At 43.2% G+C, this 21,516-nt stretch overlaps 1 protein-coding gene across 2 annotated transcripts; it reads left to right on the top strand.

Annotated features, from left to right (window-relative positions):
* Positions 1–2,511: 2,511 nt before the first annotated feature.
* LOC139757436 (dynein regulatory complex subunit 3-like) lies at positions 2,512–21,224 on the top strand. 2 transcript variants are annotated; one of them, XM_071677953.1, is made up of 12 exons: positions 2,513–2,750; positions 4,668–4,875; positions 6,975–7,108; positions 8,685–8,840; positions 10,412–10,581; positions 12,830–13,036; positions 14,991–15,131; positions 16,897–16,990; positions 18,509–18,628; positions 19,180–19,389; positions 20,220–20,419; positions 20,991–21,224. In XM_071677953.1, exons 1-12 carry the CDS (start codon positions 2,571–2,573, stop codon positions 21,094–21,096), a joined length of 1,926 nt encoding a protein of 641 aa, XP_071534054.1. In that variant the 5' UTR covers positions 2,513–2,570; the 3' UTR covers positions 21,097–21,224. The 2 variants fall into 2 exon arrangements, with proteins under 2 accessions (XP_071534055.1, XP_071534054.1); XM_071677954.1 differs by lacking the exon at positions 12,830–13,036 and having other exon boundaries at positions 2,512–2,750.
* The last annotated feature ends 292 nt before the right edge of the window (positions 21,225–21,516 follow it).

Below are 21,516 nucleotides of genomic sequence, written 5' to 3'. Positions count from 1 at the left end.
ATAAGACCTTTCCAGCGCACGCTTGTAGCTCTGTTGGGTGCGAGGTAGCGAACATGACCAGCGAACAATCAGTCAGATAAGACCTTTTCAGCGCACGCTTGTAGTTCTCTTGTGTGCGAGTTAGCGAACATAACCAGCTCAGATAAGACATTTTCAGCGCACGCTTGTATCTCTTTTGGGTACGAGGTAGCGAACATGAGCAGCGAACTATCAGCTCAGATAAGACATTTTCATTGGACGCTCGTGTATCTCTATTGGGTGCGAGGTAGCGAACATGACCAGCGAAGAGTTAGCTCAGCGAAGACATTTTAGTCGCACACCCAATATCTATGTTAGACATGAGGTAGCGAACATGGCCAGCGAAGGGTCAGGTCAGCGAAGACATTTCAGCGCACTGAAATGTACTGTCGCTTTTTGCTGCTAGCCGTACAGTATTTAATGAGATATAGCATCCATAACACAGTCTTAGGATGTATCATACAATTTTAGGATACATCACAAAGTGCCAGTATACATAACACAGTTGTCATGTATTATACAGTGTTGGCATACATCATTGTGCTAATATGTGTCATAGAATGTTAGTATACATCACACAGTGCTAGTATGTATCATAGTGTGCTAGCATACATCACACAGTGCTTGTATGTATCACACAGTTCTAGGATACATCACACGGTGCTATTATGTATCATACAGTGCTATTATACATCAAACAGTGCTAGCGTACATCACACAGTGTAGCATGTATCATAGGTTGCTAGCATACACCAGAGTGCTAACACGTATCATACAGTGCTAGCATACATCATACAGTTGCTAACATACATCCTGCAGTAGCTAGCATACTTCATACAACTGCTAGCATACATCACATGCGTTTTTCGCTCATTGTAGATATATGCTATTATGTGCTACCTCTGGTGATCTATAGCCATCCTTTTCTTGATTTTTACAAGAGTATCCATCCTATCTTATCTATCCATCCATCTATATCCACCTTATATCTATCCATCTATCTATATCCATCTGTCTATCTATCCACCTGTCTATTTATCCACCTGTCTATCAATCTATCTATTTTGTCTATCTCATATCGTTGATTTAATGACCATTTCTATTGGGTGGTTCACTCATATCCATCCTCAGCATGGCCTTGCACACCTATAAAAGATCTTTATCCTTTTTCTGTTTCCATTTTTCACACCAAATTGATTCGTTAAGTGTCTTTCCCAGTAACTATGACTTGGAACATTTTAAAAGACATTTTTTTCATTTTCTCCAAAATTCGTAAATACTTTCCCTTGTCTTTTCTTTTTTTTTTTCCTTTTCATAATTGTCTCTGTATTTCAACTAAGGCCTGGCCTTGATGTATGGACTTTTGTCTATGTCTGGAGCCTTCAACATGGATAAAATATATATCTCTTAATCAATCCCTAAGACTAAAAATAAGTTATATTTATCTCCATTAATCCATCTATCTATTTCTCTCCTCCATCACCTTATAGAATACTGACATGTATTTTCATTTGCCAATCTATGTCTTAGGTTCTACATACACCTAAAAAAAAATCTTCAAACTAATTTATCTTCCTTTTTCTTAATATCTTCACATCTCATTAACATCCCACACTTATATTTATCCATTATTTTTTTTCTATCCTTCTATGCCAAACTATACATATTTGCCTCCATTGATCTAAATCAATATAGCAATATTAGTTATATCTTCCCAAGCTGTATTATCTATCGCTGATAGATAATGACAACTACTTACGATTATCCCAATATTCTCTGATAGATAATTACACCTATTTACGATAATCAAAAGGGAACATAATGGAATTATTTCGTTGCCGGTCATATTGATTTCGAATTATTGTCCATAACACTGTCATTGCTGCTGTTTGTGATCGTTAAGTATATTGTTCGCTGGTCATGTTCGTTGAGTATGGTATTCGCTGGCCATGTTCGTTCGCCCAAAAATAATTACGAAACGCTTCATTTTGCATTATTTTGTGAATTCTATATTTCTTTTAGTGTAACGAATGAGTTTTATTATTATATAAGTAGTAGACTAATAATAGTAGGCTGTATTTTATGGATACCTGCATTTTTCATGAGGTTAGCTAGAGTATGTACAGATTTGAGGCTAAAATACATAGACTTTTTCATCTTGAAACCATGAATATTATTTATAAATTTTCTTAACATCAAAATCGAAAAAAAAAAAATGCGTCTTGTGCAGAATTATTAATGCGGAAAATGATGTTTCACTGGGATTGATATGTGAGCACATTTAAAGTAAATAATAGAATAAACAATTTATGTGATGAATATACATTAATAGATTATTTAGCATCAGTTTTAGAATTTTTTTGTGCAGACAGAAGGGTTTTTTTGTCCGTGTGACACTTAAAGATAAAATATATTTAACCACGAATGCATCCATGGCCCCCTCTGGTAACCATGGCAACGGCGACGCCAAAACATAGGTTTTGAGCGCGTTTGGCTGGGCGGATCAAACCAAAATTCTTCTGCTTTTAAACTAACTCTTGCTCTTACTGGAGATGAATTTCAACCTGGGATCGAGGGCTAGATATGGGGACAGAGACGAGCCGTCTTTAAGCGACGATGACATGGACGGGAGCAAGAGCGACGAGGAGAATGGCAAACACTTACAAAATGTCTTGAATCTCTGTGGGAAGTCGAGCGGTTTGATGGCTACCATGACCACCTTTCGCTCAACGGTGGGTTAAACCCCCGGGGGAACGATGTGAAAAGGTCTCTTTGTTTCCCCCCCTCTCTGATCACCCCGGGGGAACGATGTGAAAAGGTCTCTTTGCTTTCCCCCCTCTGATCACCCCGAGGGAACGACATGAAAAGGTCTCTTTGCTTTCCCCCTCTCTGATCACCCCGGGGGAACGATGTGAAAAGGTCTCTTTGCTTTCCCCCCCCTCTCTGATCACCCCGGGGGAACGATGTGAAAAGGTCTCTTTGCTTTCCCCCCCTCTCTGATCACCCCGGGGGAACGACGTGAAAAGGTCTCTTTGCTTTCCCCCTCTCTGATCACCCCGGGGGAACGATGTGAAAAGGTCTCTTTGCTTTCCCCCCCTCTCTGATCACCCCGGGGGAACGATGTGAAAAGGTCTCTTTGCTTTCCCCCCCCTCTCTGATCACCCCGGGGGAACGATGTGAAAAGGTCTCTTTGCTTTCCCCCCCTCTCTGATCACCCCGGGGGAACGACGTGAAAAGGTCTCTTTGCTTTCCCCCTCTCTGATCACCCTGGGGGAACGATGTGAAAAGGTCTCTTTGCTTTCCCCCTCTCGGGTCACCCCACGAACGTGAACCACCCTGTGGGTTTACGACCCATGTGAGGTCTTGTACGACCCCCTGTGGGCTGTACGACCCCGGGCTGTACGACCCCTAGTGGCTCTTTCACCCCCCTGTCTGTACACCCCGTGGGGCTGTGACAAGCCCTTGTTGGTTTACCCCCTTCTGAACGACCCCTTGTGGGTTGTGAAACGACCCTTGTGGTTGTCCCCCTGTGATTACACCCCTTGTGGTTGACGTAAAATACGTCCCTTTGCTTCTGTTCTGAACCCCTTGTGGGCTGTACGACCCCTTGTGGGCTGTACGACCCCTTGTGGGACTGTACGACCCCTTGTGGGTTGTACGACCCCTTGTGGGTTGTACGACCCCTTGTGGGTTGTACGACCCCTTGTGGGCTGTACGACCCCTTGTGGGCTGTACGACCCCTTGTGGGCTGTACGACCCCTTGTGGGTTGTACGACCCCCTGTGGGTTATGATCATTAATATTGCACATCAGAGTTCAGTAAGATGGCCTTGTGATTAGAGTTAAATAATGACATGATTAATGACTGGGTCTTGTAAAGAGACTTGTGAATGAGTAGTTCCGTCATCTTTATACAACACAAGACTTGACTATATCAATTATGTCAATACCATTTCATGCACACCTCTTTCCTACCATTTCGGTGATTAATGAATGATTAATACATTTTGGTGATTAATGAGTGATTAATACATTTCATTGATTGAGTGATTGATATATTTCAGTGATTAATGAATTATCAATAAATTTCAGTGATTAATGAGTGATTAATAAATTTGTGATTAATGAATGATTAGTACATTTCAGTGATTAATTAATGATTAATGCATTTTGGTGATTAATGAATGATTACTACATTTCAGTGATTAATGAATGATTAATGCATTTCAGTGATCAATGAATGACTAATACATTTCAATGATTAATGAATGATTAATACATTCCAGTGATTAATGATTGATTAATAAATTTCAGTGATTAATAAATGATTAATACAAGTGATTGATGAATGATTAATACATTTCAGTGATGAATGAATGGTTAATACATTTATGGATTAATGAATGACTAATACATTCCAGTGATGAATAAATGATTAATACATTTCAGTGATGAATGAATCATTGATCCTCTTTTTTTTTCTGATATTACTGAAGAAAGTACATATTCAAGCTAAAGTTTCGCTCAATAGATGCACTTTCTAAGTATTCACTTACAAAGTAAGTGAACACTTACTTTCTAAGTGTTCACTTATGAAGTACAAAAGCCATGGCAGTTTGTGTAAGTGAATTTAAGTCTCTCCTTCAACAGCTGCAGACGAACAAGAAGGCAGAATGTGACGAAGGCGACGACGAAGTAGGGGTGAGCCGGGGGCGCGAGTGGGGCCAGATCGAACCCTTGACCCTACAGGTGCTAGGCGAGGCCCTAGCCGAGCAGCAACCCCAGCTCACGCCCCTCACACACGCCAACGCCTCCCACACCTGCGCCCATGTCACCTCCCTCTCACTCCAGTTCAAAGGTGGGATGGAAGGCAAGGGATGGAAAGGGGGGAAGCCTAGCTAGATGGAAAGGGGAAGACTAGATGGATGGGTGGAAAGGGAAGCCTAGCTGGGTGGGAAGGAGAAGCCTAGCTGGATGGAAAGGGAGGCCTAGCTGGATGGGAAGGGAAGCCTAGGTGAATGGAAAGGGGAAGCTTAGCTGGATGGAAAGGGAGGCCTAGCTGGATGGGAAGGGAAGCCTAGGTGAATGGAAAGGGGAAGCTTAGCTGGATGAAGGGAAGCCAAGCTGGATGGAAAGGGAGGCCTAGATGGATGGGGAGGCGAAGCCTAGCTGGATGGGAAGGAGAAGCCTAGCTGGATGGAAAGGGGAAGCCTAGCTGAATGGAAAGGGGAATCCTAGCTGGATGGAAAGGGGAATCCTAGCTGGATGGAAAGGGGAATCCTAGCTGGATGGAAAGGGGAATCCTAGCTGGATGGAAAGGGGAAGTCTAGCTGGATGGAAAGTATAAGTCTAGCAGGGTGGAAAGGTAAAGCCTAGCTGGATGGAAAGGGAATCCTAGCTAGATGGAAAGGGGAAGTCTAGCTACATGGAAAGGGAATCCTAGGTGGATGGAAAGGGGAAGCCTAGCTGAATGGAAAGGGGAATCCTAGCTGGATGGAAAGGGGAAGCCTAGCTACATGGAAAGGGAAGCCTAGCTGGATGGAAAGGGGAGGTCTAGCTGGATGGGAAAGGGAAGTCTAGCTGGATGGAAAGGGGAAGCCTAGCTGGATGGAAAGTAGAAGTCTAGCAGGATGGAAAGGTAAAGCCTAGCTGGATGGAAAGTGAAGCCTAGCTGGATGGAAAGGGGAAGCCTAGCTGGATGGAAAGGGGAAGTCTAGCTACATGGAAAGGGAATCCTAGGTGGATGGAAAGGGGAAGCCTAGCTGAATGGAAAGGGGAATCCTAGCTGGATGGAAAGGGGAAGTCTAGCTGGATGGAAAGGGGAATCCTAGCTGGATGGAAAGGGAAGCCTAGCTGGATGGAAAGGGGAATCCTAGCTGGATGGAAAGTGAAGCCTAGCTGGATGGAAAGGGGAATCCTAGCTGGATGGAAAGGGAAGCCTAGCTGGATGGAAAGGGAAGCCTAGCTGGATGGAAAGGGGAAGCATAGGTGGAGGGAAAGGGGAAGTCTAGCTGAATGGAAAGGGGAATCCTAGGTGGATGGAAAGGGGAAGCCTAGCTGAATGGAAAGGGGAATCCTAGCTGGATGGAAAGGGGAAGTCTAGCTGGATGGAAAGGGGAAGCCTAGCTGGATGGAAAGGCAAAGCCTAGCTGGATGGAAAGGGAAAGCCTAGCTGGATGGAAAGGGGAATCCTAGCTGAATGGAAAGGGAATCCTAGTTGGATGGAAAGGGGAGCATAGTTCTCTCTCTTTCCCCTTCTGTTTCATCTTTATCTTTATCCCTCTTTACTAACGTCTCTCTCATACACTCTTCATCACTCTCTTCCTTTATATTCTCATAGAAATTTCGCTTTGTCATAGAAATACCTTAGAATCCTCACTTCAAACTATTTTGAAATATATAAACTCGTAGTGAGGGACAAAACAGTCTATGTTTATATAGAAATGTATAAATTATATAGATTTAAATCTATAAGCAGCAGAAGCTGTTTAGTAAATGGATAAGTTAAAAGTATTTTGATGACTTGATTTAAGTCTTGAGAAGCCAAGATTAAATTTACCACAGACTCTGGCGTTCTTAAATAACTCCCAATATAAAATTGATCACCAATTCTGGCGTTTTTTTTTATTATTTGGAAATTGAAGTTTGTATTTGATTCTAACGTTCGTAAATCATTTTAAAATCCGGATTGGCACTTGAAACCATTTTATTTTGACATTCTTTTAAGTAAATGGTCAATCCGGATTTGGGGATATGTGATGAACCCTTTTTCCTCCTTGCGGCTTCTGCGCAGGTCTGGGCAGCCTGGATTTGATCTGATTCTAACATTCATAGATCATTTTAAATCCGAATTGGCACTTGTAACCACTTTATTTTGACATTCTTTTAAGTAAATGGTCAATCCGAATTTGGGGATATGTGACGAACCCTTTTTCCCTTCTTGTGGCTTCTGCGCAGGTCTGGGCAGCCTGGATTTCCTGTGGATGATGGGCCAGCTGACGACCCTAGAGCTGAGCAACAATAGCTTAACTTCCACCCGGGGATTGGAGAAACTGACCCATCTCGTCTGGTTAGACCTCTCCTTCAATCAGGTGAGGGTGGGTTTGGGCAGACAGACAGACAGACCATGAGTATGGAAGAGAATTTAATCCTTTTCTCTTCTCTTTTTTTGACTTAGATTTTTGAGACAGACAGACAGACAGGCCATGAGTATGGAAGAGAATTTAATCCTTTTCTCTTCTTTTTTTTTTTTTTTACTTAGATTTTTGAGACAGACAGACGGAAAGGCCATGAGTATGGAAGAGAATTTAATCCTTTTCTCTTCTCTTTTTTTGACTTAGATTTTTGAGACAGACAGACAGACAGGCCATGAGTATGGAAGAGAATTTAATCCTTTTCTCTTCTTTTTTTTTTTTTTACTTAGATTTTTGAGATAGACAGACAGACAGGCCATGAGTATGGAAGAGAATTTAATCCTTTTCTCTTTTTTTTTTACTTAGATTTTTGAGACAGACAGACAGACAGACCATGAGTATGGAAGAGAATTTAATCCTTTTCTCTTCTTTTTTTGACTTAGATTTTTGAGACAGACAGACAGACAGGCCATGAATATGGAAGAGAATTTAATCCTTTTCTCTTCCCTTTTTTTGACTTAGATTTTTGAGATAAACAGACAGACAGGCCATGAGTATGGAAGAGAATTTAATCCTTTTCTCTTCTTTTTTTTTTTTTGACTTAGATTTTTGAGACAGACAGGCCATGAGTATGGAAGAGAATTTAATCCTTTTCTCTTCCCTTTTTTTGACTTAGATTTTTGAGATAAACAGACAGACAGGCCATGAGTATGGAAGAGAATTTAATCCTTTTCTCTTCTTTTTTTTTTTTGACTTAGATTTTTGAGACAGACAGGCCATGAGTATGGAAGAGAATTTAATCCTTTTCTCTTCTCTTTTTTTTACTTAGATTTTTGAGACAGACAGACAGACAGACAGACAATGAGTATGGAAGAGAATTTAATCCTTTTCTTTTTTTTTTTTCTTAGATTTTTGAGACAGGCAGACGGAAAGGCCATGAGTATGGAAGAGAATTTAATCCTTTTCTCTTCTTTTTTTTTTTTTGACTTAGATTTTTGAGACAGACAGGCCATGAGTATGGAAGAGAATTTAATCCTTTTCTCTTCTTTTTTTTTTTTTTGACTTAGATTTTTGAGACAGACAGGCCATGAGTATGGAAGAGAATTTAATCCTTTTCTCTTCTCTTTTTTTGACTTAGATTTTTGAGACAGACAGACAGACAGGCCATGAGTATGGAAGAGAATTTAATCCTTTTCTCTTCTTTTTTTTTGACTTAGATTTTTGAGACAGACAGACAGACAGGCCATGAGTATGGAAGAGAATTTAATCCTTTTCTCTTTTTTTTTTTTACTTAGATTTTTGAGACAGACAGACAGACAGGCCATGAGTATGGAAGAGAATTTAATCCTTTTCTCTTTTTTTTTTTTTTGACTTAGATTTTTGAGACAGACAGACAGACAGGCCATGAGTATGGAAGAGAATTTAATCCTTTTCTCTTCTTTTTTTTTTTGACTTAGATTTTTGAGACAGACAGACAGACAGGCCATGAGTATGGAAGAGAATTTAATCCTTTTCTCTTTCTTTTTTGACTTAGATTCGTCGTATTATTGGTCTACAGAGCTTGAGGAAGCTGGAGGTGTTGGCGCTACATAACAATTGTGTGGAGAGGTTGGAGCGAGGGGCCTTACAACCCTTGGCTAGTCTGCAGGTTCTCACACTCTCCAAGAACAACATTGGAGACATTAATGATGTGAGTCTTAAATCACCCTTGGCTTTTCCACTTGAACCTAATGACCCATTTACACTTGGGTTTGAATGGTCGTCTTAAATCACCCTTGGCTTTTCCACTTGAACCTAATGACCCATTTACACTTGGGTTTGAATGGTCGTCTTAAATCACCCTTGGCTTTTCCACTTGACTTGAACCTAATGACCCATTTACACTTGGGTTTGAATGGTCGTCTTAAATCACCCTTGGCTTTTCCACTTGACTTGAACCTAATGACCCATTTACACTTGGGTTTGAATGGTCGTCTTAAATCACCCTTGGCTTTTCCACTTGACTTTTCACCTAATGACCCATTTACACTTGGGTTTGAATGGTCGTCTTAAATCACCCTTGGCTTTTCCACTTGACTTGAACCCAATGACCCATTTACACTTGGGTTTGAATGGTCGTCTTAAATCACCCTTGGCTTTTCCACTTGACTTGAACCTAATGACCCATTTACACTTGGGTTTGAATGGTCGTCTTAAATCACCCTTGGCTTTTCCACTTGACTTGAACCTAATGACCCATTTACACTTGGGTTTGAATGGTCGTCTTAAATCACCCTTGGCTTTTCCACTTGAACCTAATGACCCATTTACACTTGGGTTTGAATGGTCGTCTTAAATCACCCTTGGCTTTTCCACTTGAACCTAATGACCCATTTACACTTGGATTTGAATGGTCGTCTTAAATCACCCTTGGCTTTTCCACTTGACTTGAACCTAATGACCCATTTACACTTGGGTTTGAATGGTCGTCTTAAATCACCCTTGGCTTTTCCACTTGAACCTAATGACCCATTTACACTTGGGTTTGAATGGTCGTCTTAAATCACCCTTGGCTTTTCCACTTGGCTTTTCACCTAATGACCCATTTACACTTGGGTTTGAATGGTCGTCTTAAATCACCCTTGGCTTTTCCACTTGAACCTAATGACCCATTTACACTTGGGTTTGAATGGTCGTCTTAAATCACCCTTGGCTTTTCCACTTGACTTGAACCTAATGATCCATTTACACTTGGGTTTGAATGGTCGTCCCTTCCACCACACACACACAGACACACACACACACCCTCTGAAACTACTTTCCCCAGGAATGTACGAGCTACACTTTCTCCTCTCTCTCTCTCTCTCTCTCTCTCTCTCTCTCTCTCTCTCTCTCTCTCTCTCTCTCTCTCTCTCTCTCTCTCTCTCACACACACACACACACACACACACACACACACACACGCACACACACACACGCCCTACAAGCCTATGCCAAGCACCCCATGTTATGAACTAGGTCGAATGGTGAGGATGAACAGCGGGGTTGAACTGTGGATTGACTTGCTTTCTTGCCTCGACCGTGATTCGAACCAAGGTGGGTTTGATCCCCCTTTAAGCTGTCTCATGCATTACACGACGCTGCTCAGTAGCGCTAACCACTACACCACGGAGGCCCATAAGTGTATATATATGTGTGTGTGTGTGTGTGTGTGTGTATGTACGTGTATCTTTTACTGATATAAGACGATAATACCCTTTCCTAATTGGCTTTGTGGTTCAGGTCGGATCGTTACGACAACTGGGCCAGTTGGCCAGTTTGAGCTTGGCCCACAACCCTCTCTGTGATGCACGGTACCCGGCCTACGTCCTGGCCCACTTGCCCAACTTGGCCTACCTTGACCACCGACGGGTTACGCCGGAAGACCACGCCAAAGCAACGGACCAATACAGGTAAGACCTCTCGAAAGGGGTATGCGTGTTCATATCCTAAAAGAACGACTCACCTCTGGGTTTTGGTCCCCCCGCCAAAATATGAGATATTTTGAAGCATTTAAAGTAATTTAAGTTCCTATTTGCTGCTAAACTAACAGTGCCAAAAAGACGAGTTATTTTGAAGCATTTAAAGTAATTTAAGTTCCTATTTGCTACTAAACTAACAGTGTCAAAAAAGACGAGGTATTTTGAAGCATTTAAAGCAATTTAAGTTTCTAGTTGTCTTAGAAATGCTGCTAAACTGTCAAAAAAAGACGAGGTATTTTGAAGCATTTAAAGTCATTTAAGTTCCTAGTTGTCTTAGAAATGCTGCTAAACTAACAGTGTAAAAAACGACGAGGTATTTTGAAGCATTTAAAGTAATTAAAGTTTCAATTTTTCTTAGAAATGCAGTTAGACTGTCAAAAAAGACGTGATATTTTGAAGAATTTAAAGTAATTAAAGCTCCTATTTTTCTTAGAAATGCTGCTAAACTAACAAGTGTCAAAGATGAGATATTTTGAAGCATTTAAAGTAATCTAAGTTCTCAATTGTCTTAGAAACTGCCACACCAACAGTGTCAAAAAAGACGAGGTATTTTGAAACATTTAAAGTAATCAAAGTTTCTATTTTTCTTAGAAACGCTGTTAAGCTGTCAAAAAAGACGAGATATTTTGAAGCATTTAAAGTAATTAAAGTTCCTATTTTTTGTAGAAATGCTTCTACAGTAACAAGTGTCAAAGATGAAAGTTTTTGAAGCATTTAGAGTAATCTTAAGTTCTAATTGCTTTAGAAACACTGCCAAACCAACAGTGTCAAAAAAGACGAGGTATTTTGAAGCATTTAAAGTAATTCAAGATCTTAATTGTCTTAGAAACTGCTAAACTAAAGTGTCAAAGATGAGATATTTTGAAGCATTTAAAGTAATCTAAGTTCTAATTGTTTTAGAAACACTGCCAAACCAACAGTGTCTAAAAAGACGAGGTGTTTTGAAGCATTTAAAGTAATTCAAGTTCTTAATTGTCTTAGAAACTGCTAAACCAACAGTGTCTAAAATGACGAGGTGTTTTGAAGCATTTAAAGTAATCTAAGTTCTCAATTGTCTTAGAAAAACTGCCACACCAACAGTGTCTAAAATGACGAGGTATTTTGAAGCATTTAAAGTAATTCAAGTTCTTAATTGTCTTAGAAACTGCTAAACTAAAGTGTCAAAGATGAGATATTTTGAAGCATTTAAAGTAATCTAAGTTCTAATTGTCTTAGAAACAATGCTAAACCAACAGTGTCAAAAAAGACGAGGTATTTTGAAGCATTTATAGTAATCTAAGTTCTCAATTGTCTTAGAAAATGCCACACCAACAGTGTCTAAAATGACGAGGTATTTTTTGAAGCATTTAAAATAATTCAAGTTCTCAATTGTCTTGTAAACACTGCCACAGCAACAGTGTCTAAAATGACGAGGTGTTTTGAAGCATTTAAAATAATTCAAGTTCTCAATTGTCTTGTAAACACTGCCACAGCAACAGTGTCAAAATATCACTTATCCCCTTCCACCGTCGTGCTTTCAAACCCTGATCACAACGGTACAGTCCTTAAGTGTACCATTGGTAACTACCCTTGAGCAGAAAGGGTAAGGGTACCCTTCACGTGAACGGTACAGCCCTTGGATAGAAAGAGCAGGCCTTGAAAGGGCCAGTCCATTGTAACCTATTTGAAGGTACCTCGCTCAAAGGGTCGTCCCATTGTCGTGTTCAAAGGACCGTACCGTCGTGTTCAAGGCCTGTACCGTCGTGTTCAAGGCTTGTACCGTCGTGTTCAAGGCCTGTACCGTCGTGTTCAAGGCTTGTACCGTCGTGTTCAAGGCTTGTACCGTTGTGTGCAAGGCCTGTACCATCGTGTTCAAGGTTTGTACAGTCGTGCTCAAGGCCTGTACCATCGTGTTCAAGGCCTGTACCGTCGTGTTCAAGGCCTTTACCATCGTGTTCAAGGCCTGTACCATCGTGTTCAAGGCTTGTACCATCGTGTTCAAGGCCTGTACCGTCCTGTACAAGGATTAAAGGGTAAAATCATCATTTTGGCAAAGACCTTTCATGATCTGGTTGAGTCACAACGAACTTCAAAGACTCACTTCGAAGTGACGCAGAAGGAGGAGGTGAAGGAGGAGGAGGAGGAGCATTTTCCCCCAGTGTGATGCCCTAAGGTCTGTGTGTGGCTTGCCCTGACGCAGGTCGGAGGTGTCTGGCGTGGCTCTTCAGGAGGCGAAGGTCCTGCAGCAGGAGGAGGAAGAAGCCCTGACCAGGGGCGCCCAGGAGGAGCACCGGCAGGCCGGGGTCCTGGCCTTGAACGATGGGTCCCTCTTCGTCAGGATGTTCCGTGGGGACAAGGACATGGGCGTCCTTCTTCAGCTGCCCGGCGCCCACGCACTCATGACCAAGTGAGGGCCTGGCGAAGGGACGCGCACTCTAAGGGCGTCTCCCTGCTCTAAGTAGGGCGTCTCCCTGTTCTAAGGGCGTCTCCCTGCTCTAAGGGCGTCTCCCAGCTCTAAGGGCGTCTCCCTGCTCTAAGGGCGTCTCCCAGCTCTAAGGGCGTCTCCCAGCTCTAAGGACGTCTCCCTGCTCTAAGGGCGTCTCCCTGCTCTAAGGGCGTCTCCCAGCTCTAAGGGCGTCTCCCTGCTCTAAGTGGGGCGTCTCCCTGCTCTAAGGGCGTCTCCCAGCTCTAAGGGCGTCTCCCTGCTCTAAGTGGGGCGTCTCCCTCCTCTAAGGGCGTCTCCCTGCTCCAAGGGCGTCTCCCTGCTCTCATTTAAGTACCCTAGGCTTCTTAAGTGTGTGGGTGTGTGTTTACTTAACGTAAAGTAACTTATGATACGAGTCTCCTAAACTAGTCATACTAGAGGTTAAAAACTAGGAATGGTCATGCTAGTTACTAGTTAACTAGTCATACTAGAGGTTAAAAACTAGGAATGGTCATGCTAGTTACTAGTTAACTAGTCATACTAGAGGTTAAAAACTAGGAATGGTCATGCTAGTTACTAGTTAACTGGTCATACCAGAGCTTGAGAACTAGGAATGGTCATGCTAGTTACTAGTTAACTTAGCCTAAAAACTAGGAATGGTCATGCTAGTTACTAGTTAACTAGTCATACCAGAGCTTAAGAACTAGGAATGGTCATGCTAGTTACTAGTTAACTAGTCTTACTAGAGCTTAAGAACTAGGAATGATCATGCTAGTTACTAGTTAACTTAGCCTAAAAACTAGGAATGTTCATGCTAGTTACTAGTTAACTAGTCATACTAGAGCTTAAGAACTAGGAATGGTCATGCTAGTTACTAGTTAACCAGTCATGCTAGAGGTTAAGAACTAGGAATGGTCATGCTAGTTACTAGTTAACTTAGCCTAAAAACTAGGAATGTTCATGCTAGTTACTAGTTAACTTAGCCTAAAAACTAGGAATGGTTATGCTAGTTACTAGTTAACTAGTCATACTAGAGCTTAAGAACTAGGAATGGTCATGCTAGTTACTAGTTAACCAGTCATGCTAGAGGTTAAGAACTAGGAATGGTCATGCTAGTTACTAGTTAACTTAGCCTAAAAACTAGGAATGTTCATGCTAGTTACTAGTTAACCAGTCATGCTAGAGGTTAAAAACTAGGAATGGTCATGCTGGTTACTAGTTAACTTAGCCTAAAAACTAGGAATGTTCATGCTAGTTACTAGTTAACTTAGAGCTTAAAAACTAGGAATGGTCATGCTAGTTACTAGTTAACTTAGAGCTTAAGAACTAGGAATGGTTATGCTAGTTACTAGTTAACTAGTCATACCAGAGCTTAGAAACTAGGAATGGTCAGGATAGTTACTAGTTAACTTAGAGCTTAAAAACTAGGAATGGTCATGCTAGTTACTAGTTAACTTAGAGGTTAAAAACTAGGAATGGTCATGCTAGTTACTAGTTAACTTAGAGCTTAAAAACTAGGAATGGTTATGCTAGTTACTAGTTAACTAGTCATACTAGAGGTTAAAAACTAGGAATGGTCATGCTAGTTACTAGTTAACTAGTCATACTAGAGGTTAAAAACTAGGAATGGTCATGCTAGTTACTAGTTAACTAGTCATACTAGAGGTTAAAAACTAGGAATGGTCATGCTAGTTACTAGTTAACTAGTCATACTAGAGGTTAAAAACTAGGAATGGTCATGCTAGTTACTAGTTAACTTAGCCTAAAAACTAGGAATGTTCATGCTAGTTACTAGTTAACAGCCTAAAAACTAGGAATGTTCATGCTAGTTACTACTTAACTAGTCATACTAGAGCTTAAGAACTAGGAATGTTCATGCTAGTTACTAGTTAACTAGTCATACTAGGAGAGAAAGGCCCGTTTCGTCCACTCACAGATATCGGGACCAGTTCAACGCCGTGTGTGTTCGGGTGTTCAACGCAGGTCTCGACCATGAGGTTCAACGCCAGGAGGAGCTCCAGCTTCTCCACGCTGCGCTCAACGCCGCCAAGAACGACGCCGACGCTCACGCCAGAGGGTGAGAAACGTGTCATGCCGGTGTCTCGTCTGGGTTCGAATCGGTGGCGTTCAGGTTTGAGTGTGTGTGTGTGTGTTCGAACTATTGGTACTGGCTCAGTTCGGGAGGTTCGTTTTTGAGTTCGAACCATTGGTACTGGATCAGTTTGAGAGGTTCGTTTTTGAGTTCGAACCATTGGTACTGGCTCAGTTCGGAAGGTTCGTTTTTGAGTTCGAACCATTGGTACTGGCTCAGTTCGGAAGGTTCGTTTTTGAGTTCGAACCATTGGTACTGGATCAGTTTGAGAGGTTCGTTTTTGAGATCGAACCATTGGTACTGGCTTAGTTCGGGAGGTTCGTTTTTGAGTTCGAACCATTGGTACTGGCTCAGTTCGGGAGGTTCGTTTTTGAGTTCGAATCATTGTTCGTGAGTCATTAAACAGAGATCTGTCCAACGTCTGTTCAAAATGAGTTACGTCTGTTCAAAATGAGTTACGTCAGTTCAGAGTGAGTTACATCTTGTTCACAGTGACACAGGAGTCGGGGAAAAGGTAATTACGACAGGTAATGAGTTACTTTTAGTACAGGATGGTAATAGTTACGACACAAGAGTTCCCTGGGGTACAGGACTGTGGTAGAGAGCCTGAGTGTGGTACAGGACTGTGGTAGAGAGGTGAGTGTGGTACAGGACTGTGGTAGAGAGGTGGGTGTGGTACAGGACTGTGGTAGAGAGGTGGGTGTGGTACAGGACTGTGGTAGAGAGGTGGGTGTGGTACAGGACTGTGGTAGAGAGGTGGGTGTGGTACAGGACTGTGGTAGAGAGGTGGGTGTGGTACAGGACTGTGGTAGAGAGCCTGAGTGTGGTACAGGACTGTGGTACAGAGCCTGAGTGTGGTACAGGACTGTGGTAGAGAGGTGGGTGTGGTACAGGACTGTGGTAGAGAGGTGGGTGTGGTACAGGACTGTGGTAGAGAGCCTGAGTGTGGTACTGGACTGTGGTAGAGAGCCTGAGTGTGGTACAGGACTGTGGTAGAGAGCCCGAGTGCGGTACTGGACTGTGGTAGAGAGCCTGAGTGTGGTACAGGACTGTGGTACAGAGCCTGAGTGCGGTACAGGACTGTGGTAGAGAACCTGAGTGTGGTACAGGACTGTGGTAGAGAGGTGGGTGTGGTACAGGACTGTGGTAGAGAGCCTGAGTGTGGTACAGGACTGTGGTAGAGAGCCTGAGTGCGGTACAGGACTGTGGTACAGAGCCTGAGTGTGGTACAGGACTGTGGTAGAGAGCCTGAGTGTGGTACAGGACTGTGGTAGAGAGCCTGAGTGTGGTACAGGACTGTGGTACAGAGCCTGAGTGCGGTACAGGACTGTGGTAGAGAGGTGGGTGTGGTACAGGACTGTGGTAGAGAGCCTGAGTGTGGTACAGGACTGTGGTAGAGAGCCTGAGTGTGGTACAGGACTGTGGTACAGAGCCTGAGTGTGGTACAGGACTGTGGTAGAGAGGTGAGTGTGGTACAGGACTGTGGTACAGAGCCTGAATGTGGTGCAGGACTGTGGTAGAGAGGTGAGTGTGGTACAGGACTGTGGTAGAGAGCCTGAGTGTGGTACAGGACTGTGGTACAGAGCCTGAGTGTGGTACAGGACTGTGGTAGAGAGCCTGAGTGTGGTACAGGACTGTGGTACAGAGCCTGAGTGTGGTACAGGACTGTGGTACAGAGCCTGAGTGTGGTACAGGACTGTGGTAGAGAGCCTGAGTGTGGTAGTGAGTGGTGTAACACTCTATATTGCAGTGTGGTACGCCGGCTGGAGGCGGACGTGAAAGCTGTGGTTGCTGCTGGGCGTGAGCTGAGGGCAGCTGAGGAGGCCAGCATCGGAGACGACCAGGTTAGAGAACTGGTCGAATATATATATATATATATATACCCTAGCCTGATGAACAGCTGGGTTGACTGTGGACCGACTGGCTCGACCAGGATTCGAACCTGCGCTGGCTCGACCCTTGGGCGAAGGTAGAAAGAACACAGCCCACGTCCAAGTGAGGAATCTCCCCCATCTAAGGCTCGTCATATGTTCCTGACGCTACCTCGCTTACGCGGGAAATGGCGAGCATGCACGAAAACAAGAACGGGTTGTATTACGTATTAATGTTAATTGAAATGATTGGATGGGGGGTCCAGCGTCCTAATCCGGCCCGCGAAGGGATTTTATCCGGCCAGCGAGCAGATATGAGGCAACTAGGCTTATCCGGCCAGCGACCAAAACCGAACACCAGAATTCCGGATAACCGGGGAAGCGGACTGCCTGGGAAAATGAATATGAATAATATGAATAATATGTATTACCCTCACCCTGCTCTCCACTCCGTGGCCGGGACTGCGAGCAGGTCGCTACTGCTGCTGGCGGAGCAGGAGAAGCTCCTCTCTCTCCTCCTGCAGGAGGAGGAGAAGCTCCTCTCGTCCCTTCTGCAGGAGGAGGAGAAGCTCCTCTAGTCCCTCCTGCAGGAGCAGGAAAAGCTCCTCGTCCCTCCTGCAGGAGCAGGAGAAGCTCCTCTCGTCCCTTCTGCAGGAGCAGTTCCTCTCGTCCCTCCTGCAGGAGAAGGAGAAGCTCCTCTCATCCCTCCTGCAGGACCAGGAGAAGCTCCTCTCGTCCCTCCTGCAGGAGGAGGAGCATCTCCTCTCGTCCCTCCTGCAGGAGGAGGAGCAGCTCCTCTCGCCCCTCCTGCAGGAGGAGGAGCAGCTCCTCTCGTCCCTCCTGCAGGAGGAGGAGCAGCTCCTCTCGCCCCTCCTGCAGGAGGAGGAGCAGCTCCTCTCGTCCCTCCTGCAGGAGCAGGTGAAGCTCCTCTCGCCCCTCCTGCACAAGCTCCTCTCGCCCCTCCTGCAGGAGCAGGTGAAGCTCCTCTCGCCCCTCCTGCAGGAGAAGCTCCTCTCGCTCCTCCTGCAGGAGCAGGGGTATTAAACACATTTACTTAAAAAGTAACATCAAAGTTAAAGGTAGGCGCATTAAATACAATGACCAGTAATTACAAAGTTAAGAGTAGAGGCATTAGACACACTTACTTATAAAGTAACTACACAACAAAAGTAAGGTTAGGAGCATTAAACACACTTACTTAGAAAGTAACAAAATTAAAGTTAGGGGCATTAAACACATTTAGAAAGTAACAAAATTAAAGTTAGGGGCATTAAACACACTTAGTAACAAAATTAAGGTTAGGGGTATTAAACATTTACTTATAAAGTAAAAAACAAAGTTAAAGGTAGGAGCATTAAACACATTTACTTATAAATTAACCACAAAGTTAAGGGTAGGCGCATTAGACCAATTTACTTATATAAAGTGACTTGAAAGTGTAACGATAGTTTGGGAAATCGGGAAGACAGTCCATCCCGGGTTTGTTTACAGGAGGCGCACGAAGCCCGGCTGGCCAAGTCCCTGGCGCTTCAGGAGCAGTTCGAAGACACCCTCGGCGAAGCCACACACGAGCTCCTGGACGCTGAGGTGACGCTTGCTGACCAAATTAAGGTTAGTACTTTAAAATGAATAAATTATATTCTTTATTTTTAAAGGTTTAAATGCGTTGAGAATGACCAAGTGATGGCTAGAGGGGAAAAAAAAAATTGATGATTCAACTGTCGGTGGCTTCGGAAGGCGCGAGACTGTGGTTCGAGATCATGGTTCATTCGATCATATTTGAAGTCTTTTCTTATAAAGTTCAGAAATGATAAAAATCAATAATAACAATGATTTATAGTGATAATAATGATAATATCTGATGATAATAATACTACTAATTTATTGCTAATAGTGATTAAACTATAATTGAATTGTAATTATACTCGCGCTTGTCTTCAGCAATTGCTTTATATTCAGGTCATTAAGGGAACAAGTGCTTTGAGATAACTATGTATATATAGAAGGATTAGACTAATATTTAGGATCTTAAGCATCATTAGTAATTTTAAGCCTTAGGTCCTGGAGTTCCTCCCCCCCCAAAAAAAAACATATGACGCCTTCGAAGCGCCAGGTCTTACAGATGTTTTGTTTACATCGAGACCCCGTTCTCCCTTCGGCAGGATGTGGTCGACCGCGGCCGGGAAGAGCTGGGAGCCCTCGTCGGGAGCTTCCTGGAGGAGGCGACGACGGAGTTGCAAGAGGGGCGACGCCTCGCATACACCTTCTACTGCCGGCTGAGGGAACTCACGTCCAAAGTGCGCCCAGACGACCTGACGCGAGGGGCTTCGCCAACACCACCTTCAGGAGAAGAAGGGGGTCAACTCTCACAGGTATTTTGAGGGAGAGTGTTGACTACCGCAGTCTAGCCCTTCCCTGGTTGTTATTGTTACACATATACAAGTCCACCTCAAGGGCCGGTGGCCTAAATTGGAATACAGAGAAGATAATAAAAGGGAAAGAGACAAGATGAAGTTATTGACGAATTTTAGAGGAAGGGACAAATAGGTTCTTTTAAAAGAAGCCAGGACTTAGGTATTGTGGGGAAGACATGAGGAGGTAGTGTGTTCCAAAGCTTCGAGGTGTAAGGAAAGAAAGAGGTATCAAAGCGGCCCACCCTTGAGTTGCCAATGGCCACACATTAATCAATTAACGCAACAGGTTGCCTAGTATTGCCAGCTCGTTTGAGAATCATCTTTAATTACTTTCAATCTTATCTCTGGCTAATTGCTACTAAATTAGATGAAAAATATAACTATTTTATTTGTGAAAATTATGACGTTATCTTTGAATTTATGGAGCCATTGAATTGCCAAAGTCATGAATTGAGGGAAATATGTTGAAGTAGATAGAAACTGATGGTCTATGACCAGGTTATCTGCTGGAGGACATGGAAAGGACAGGTAAGACAAGACCTGATGGTCTATGACCAGGTTATCTGCTGGAGGACATGGGAAGGACAGATAACACAAGACCTGATGGTCTATGACCAGGTTATCTGCTGGAGGACATGGGAAGGACAGATAACACAAGACCTGATGGTCTATGACAGATAACACAAGACCTGATGGTCTATGACCAGGGTTATCTGATGGACAGTCATAATTATCCGACCCTTGACTGTAGCCAGTCATCTGGGGAGTCTATTACTGGCCCATGGCAGGTCGACGAGGGCGCTGGGGTTCCCGAAGGTCGTGGCATGGACGAGGAACGCGCAGCGCGGGTCTTCGAGGGCGCCGACACACTGGCAGCGGCGCTGGCCGGCATCCACGACCGCCATTTGGCGCTCATAGACTCTCGAGAGGCCGACCTCAGGCACCACCTGAAGCAGTGGCTGAAGGACACACTCCAGGGCATCGCCAGGTGGGTTAATACAAGTACTCAAGTGCCAGGTAGGTCAGGTCATGTGAGGGGAGGTCAGGTGAGGTCATGGCTTAACCAAAAAAAATCAAACTGAAAATCGATTTTTGGGAGAAAATTTATTTATTTTAATTAAGTCCATAAGTGTGATAGGGACTGTAGTTAATTAAAACCAAGACTTGATAACTAATTATTTTATAGGGTAATTGATCTAGATAAACAAAATCAAAATACCAAGTAATTATTTATCTAGTACGCATCAAAAAGTAGAATTCATATTTAAATTAAAAAAAAAATGTAAATTTGAATCTTATATTTCAATTACATTTTTCTGACTATATATAATGTCTTTGCAGTTGGGAGGCATACATATCACCTCCGACTATAATGATATAATGAAATTAAAATTATCGTATTGCACTAAAAAATTTATTCAAATTAGAATGATGAACTGGTGAGAATATAGAAAATGGATGAATCGGTACATAGTCTTTGTAACACTGTGGATGTTATATGTGGAAAAGTGGATGATGTAAGGAGTGGATGACTGAGTGTGGTGGATGCTATGTTACAGAGTGGAGTGGAGTCGCCATAGGAGTCGTGTGGAGGAGATCACGACCCTGTTGGCACGACAACGACAGCTGCTGTACGACGCCCTCCCCACCATGCACGACCAGTGACATGGCTGCCAGACGGGTGATTCAAGTCATTATGGCCTCTTGGCTGCCAGGCGAATGACGAACGAGTCTCTTTGGTGTCTTCTCTTCATTAATATTACTGAATTCAAAAATGAATCTCGTTGATCTATTCTGTCATTTCTTTTATTAACCAAATATCATTTAATTTTCCAAAAGAAGGAACAGAGAAGGGGGCCAGGTGAGGATATTCCCTCAAAGGCCCAGTCCTCTGTTCTTAACGCTACCTCGCTAATGCGGGAAATGGCGAATAGTTTGAAAAGAAAATGAATGATTACATTTGAAGGTAAGTCTATTATTATTACCTGGTCTTTGATTTACTATGCTTCCATTATCGTAATGAAAAAGTCACTCTTGGACATCATACGAAGACAGAGGGGATGAAAGAGATGATAGGCGTGCATG

This window comes from Panulirus ornatus, chromosome 26 (genome assembly GCF_036320965.1).
Source record: "Panulirus ornatus isolate Po-2019 chromosome 26, ASM3632096v1, whole genome shotgun sequence".
Classification (NCBI taxonomy): domain Eukaryota; kingdom Metazoa; phylum Arthropoda; class Malacostraca; order Decapoda; family Palinuridae; genus Panulirus; species Panulirus ornatus.
This window is presented reverse-complemented; position numbering and strand designations above follow the sequence as displayed.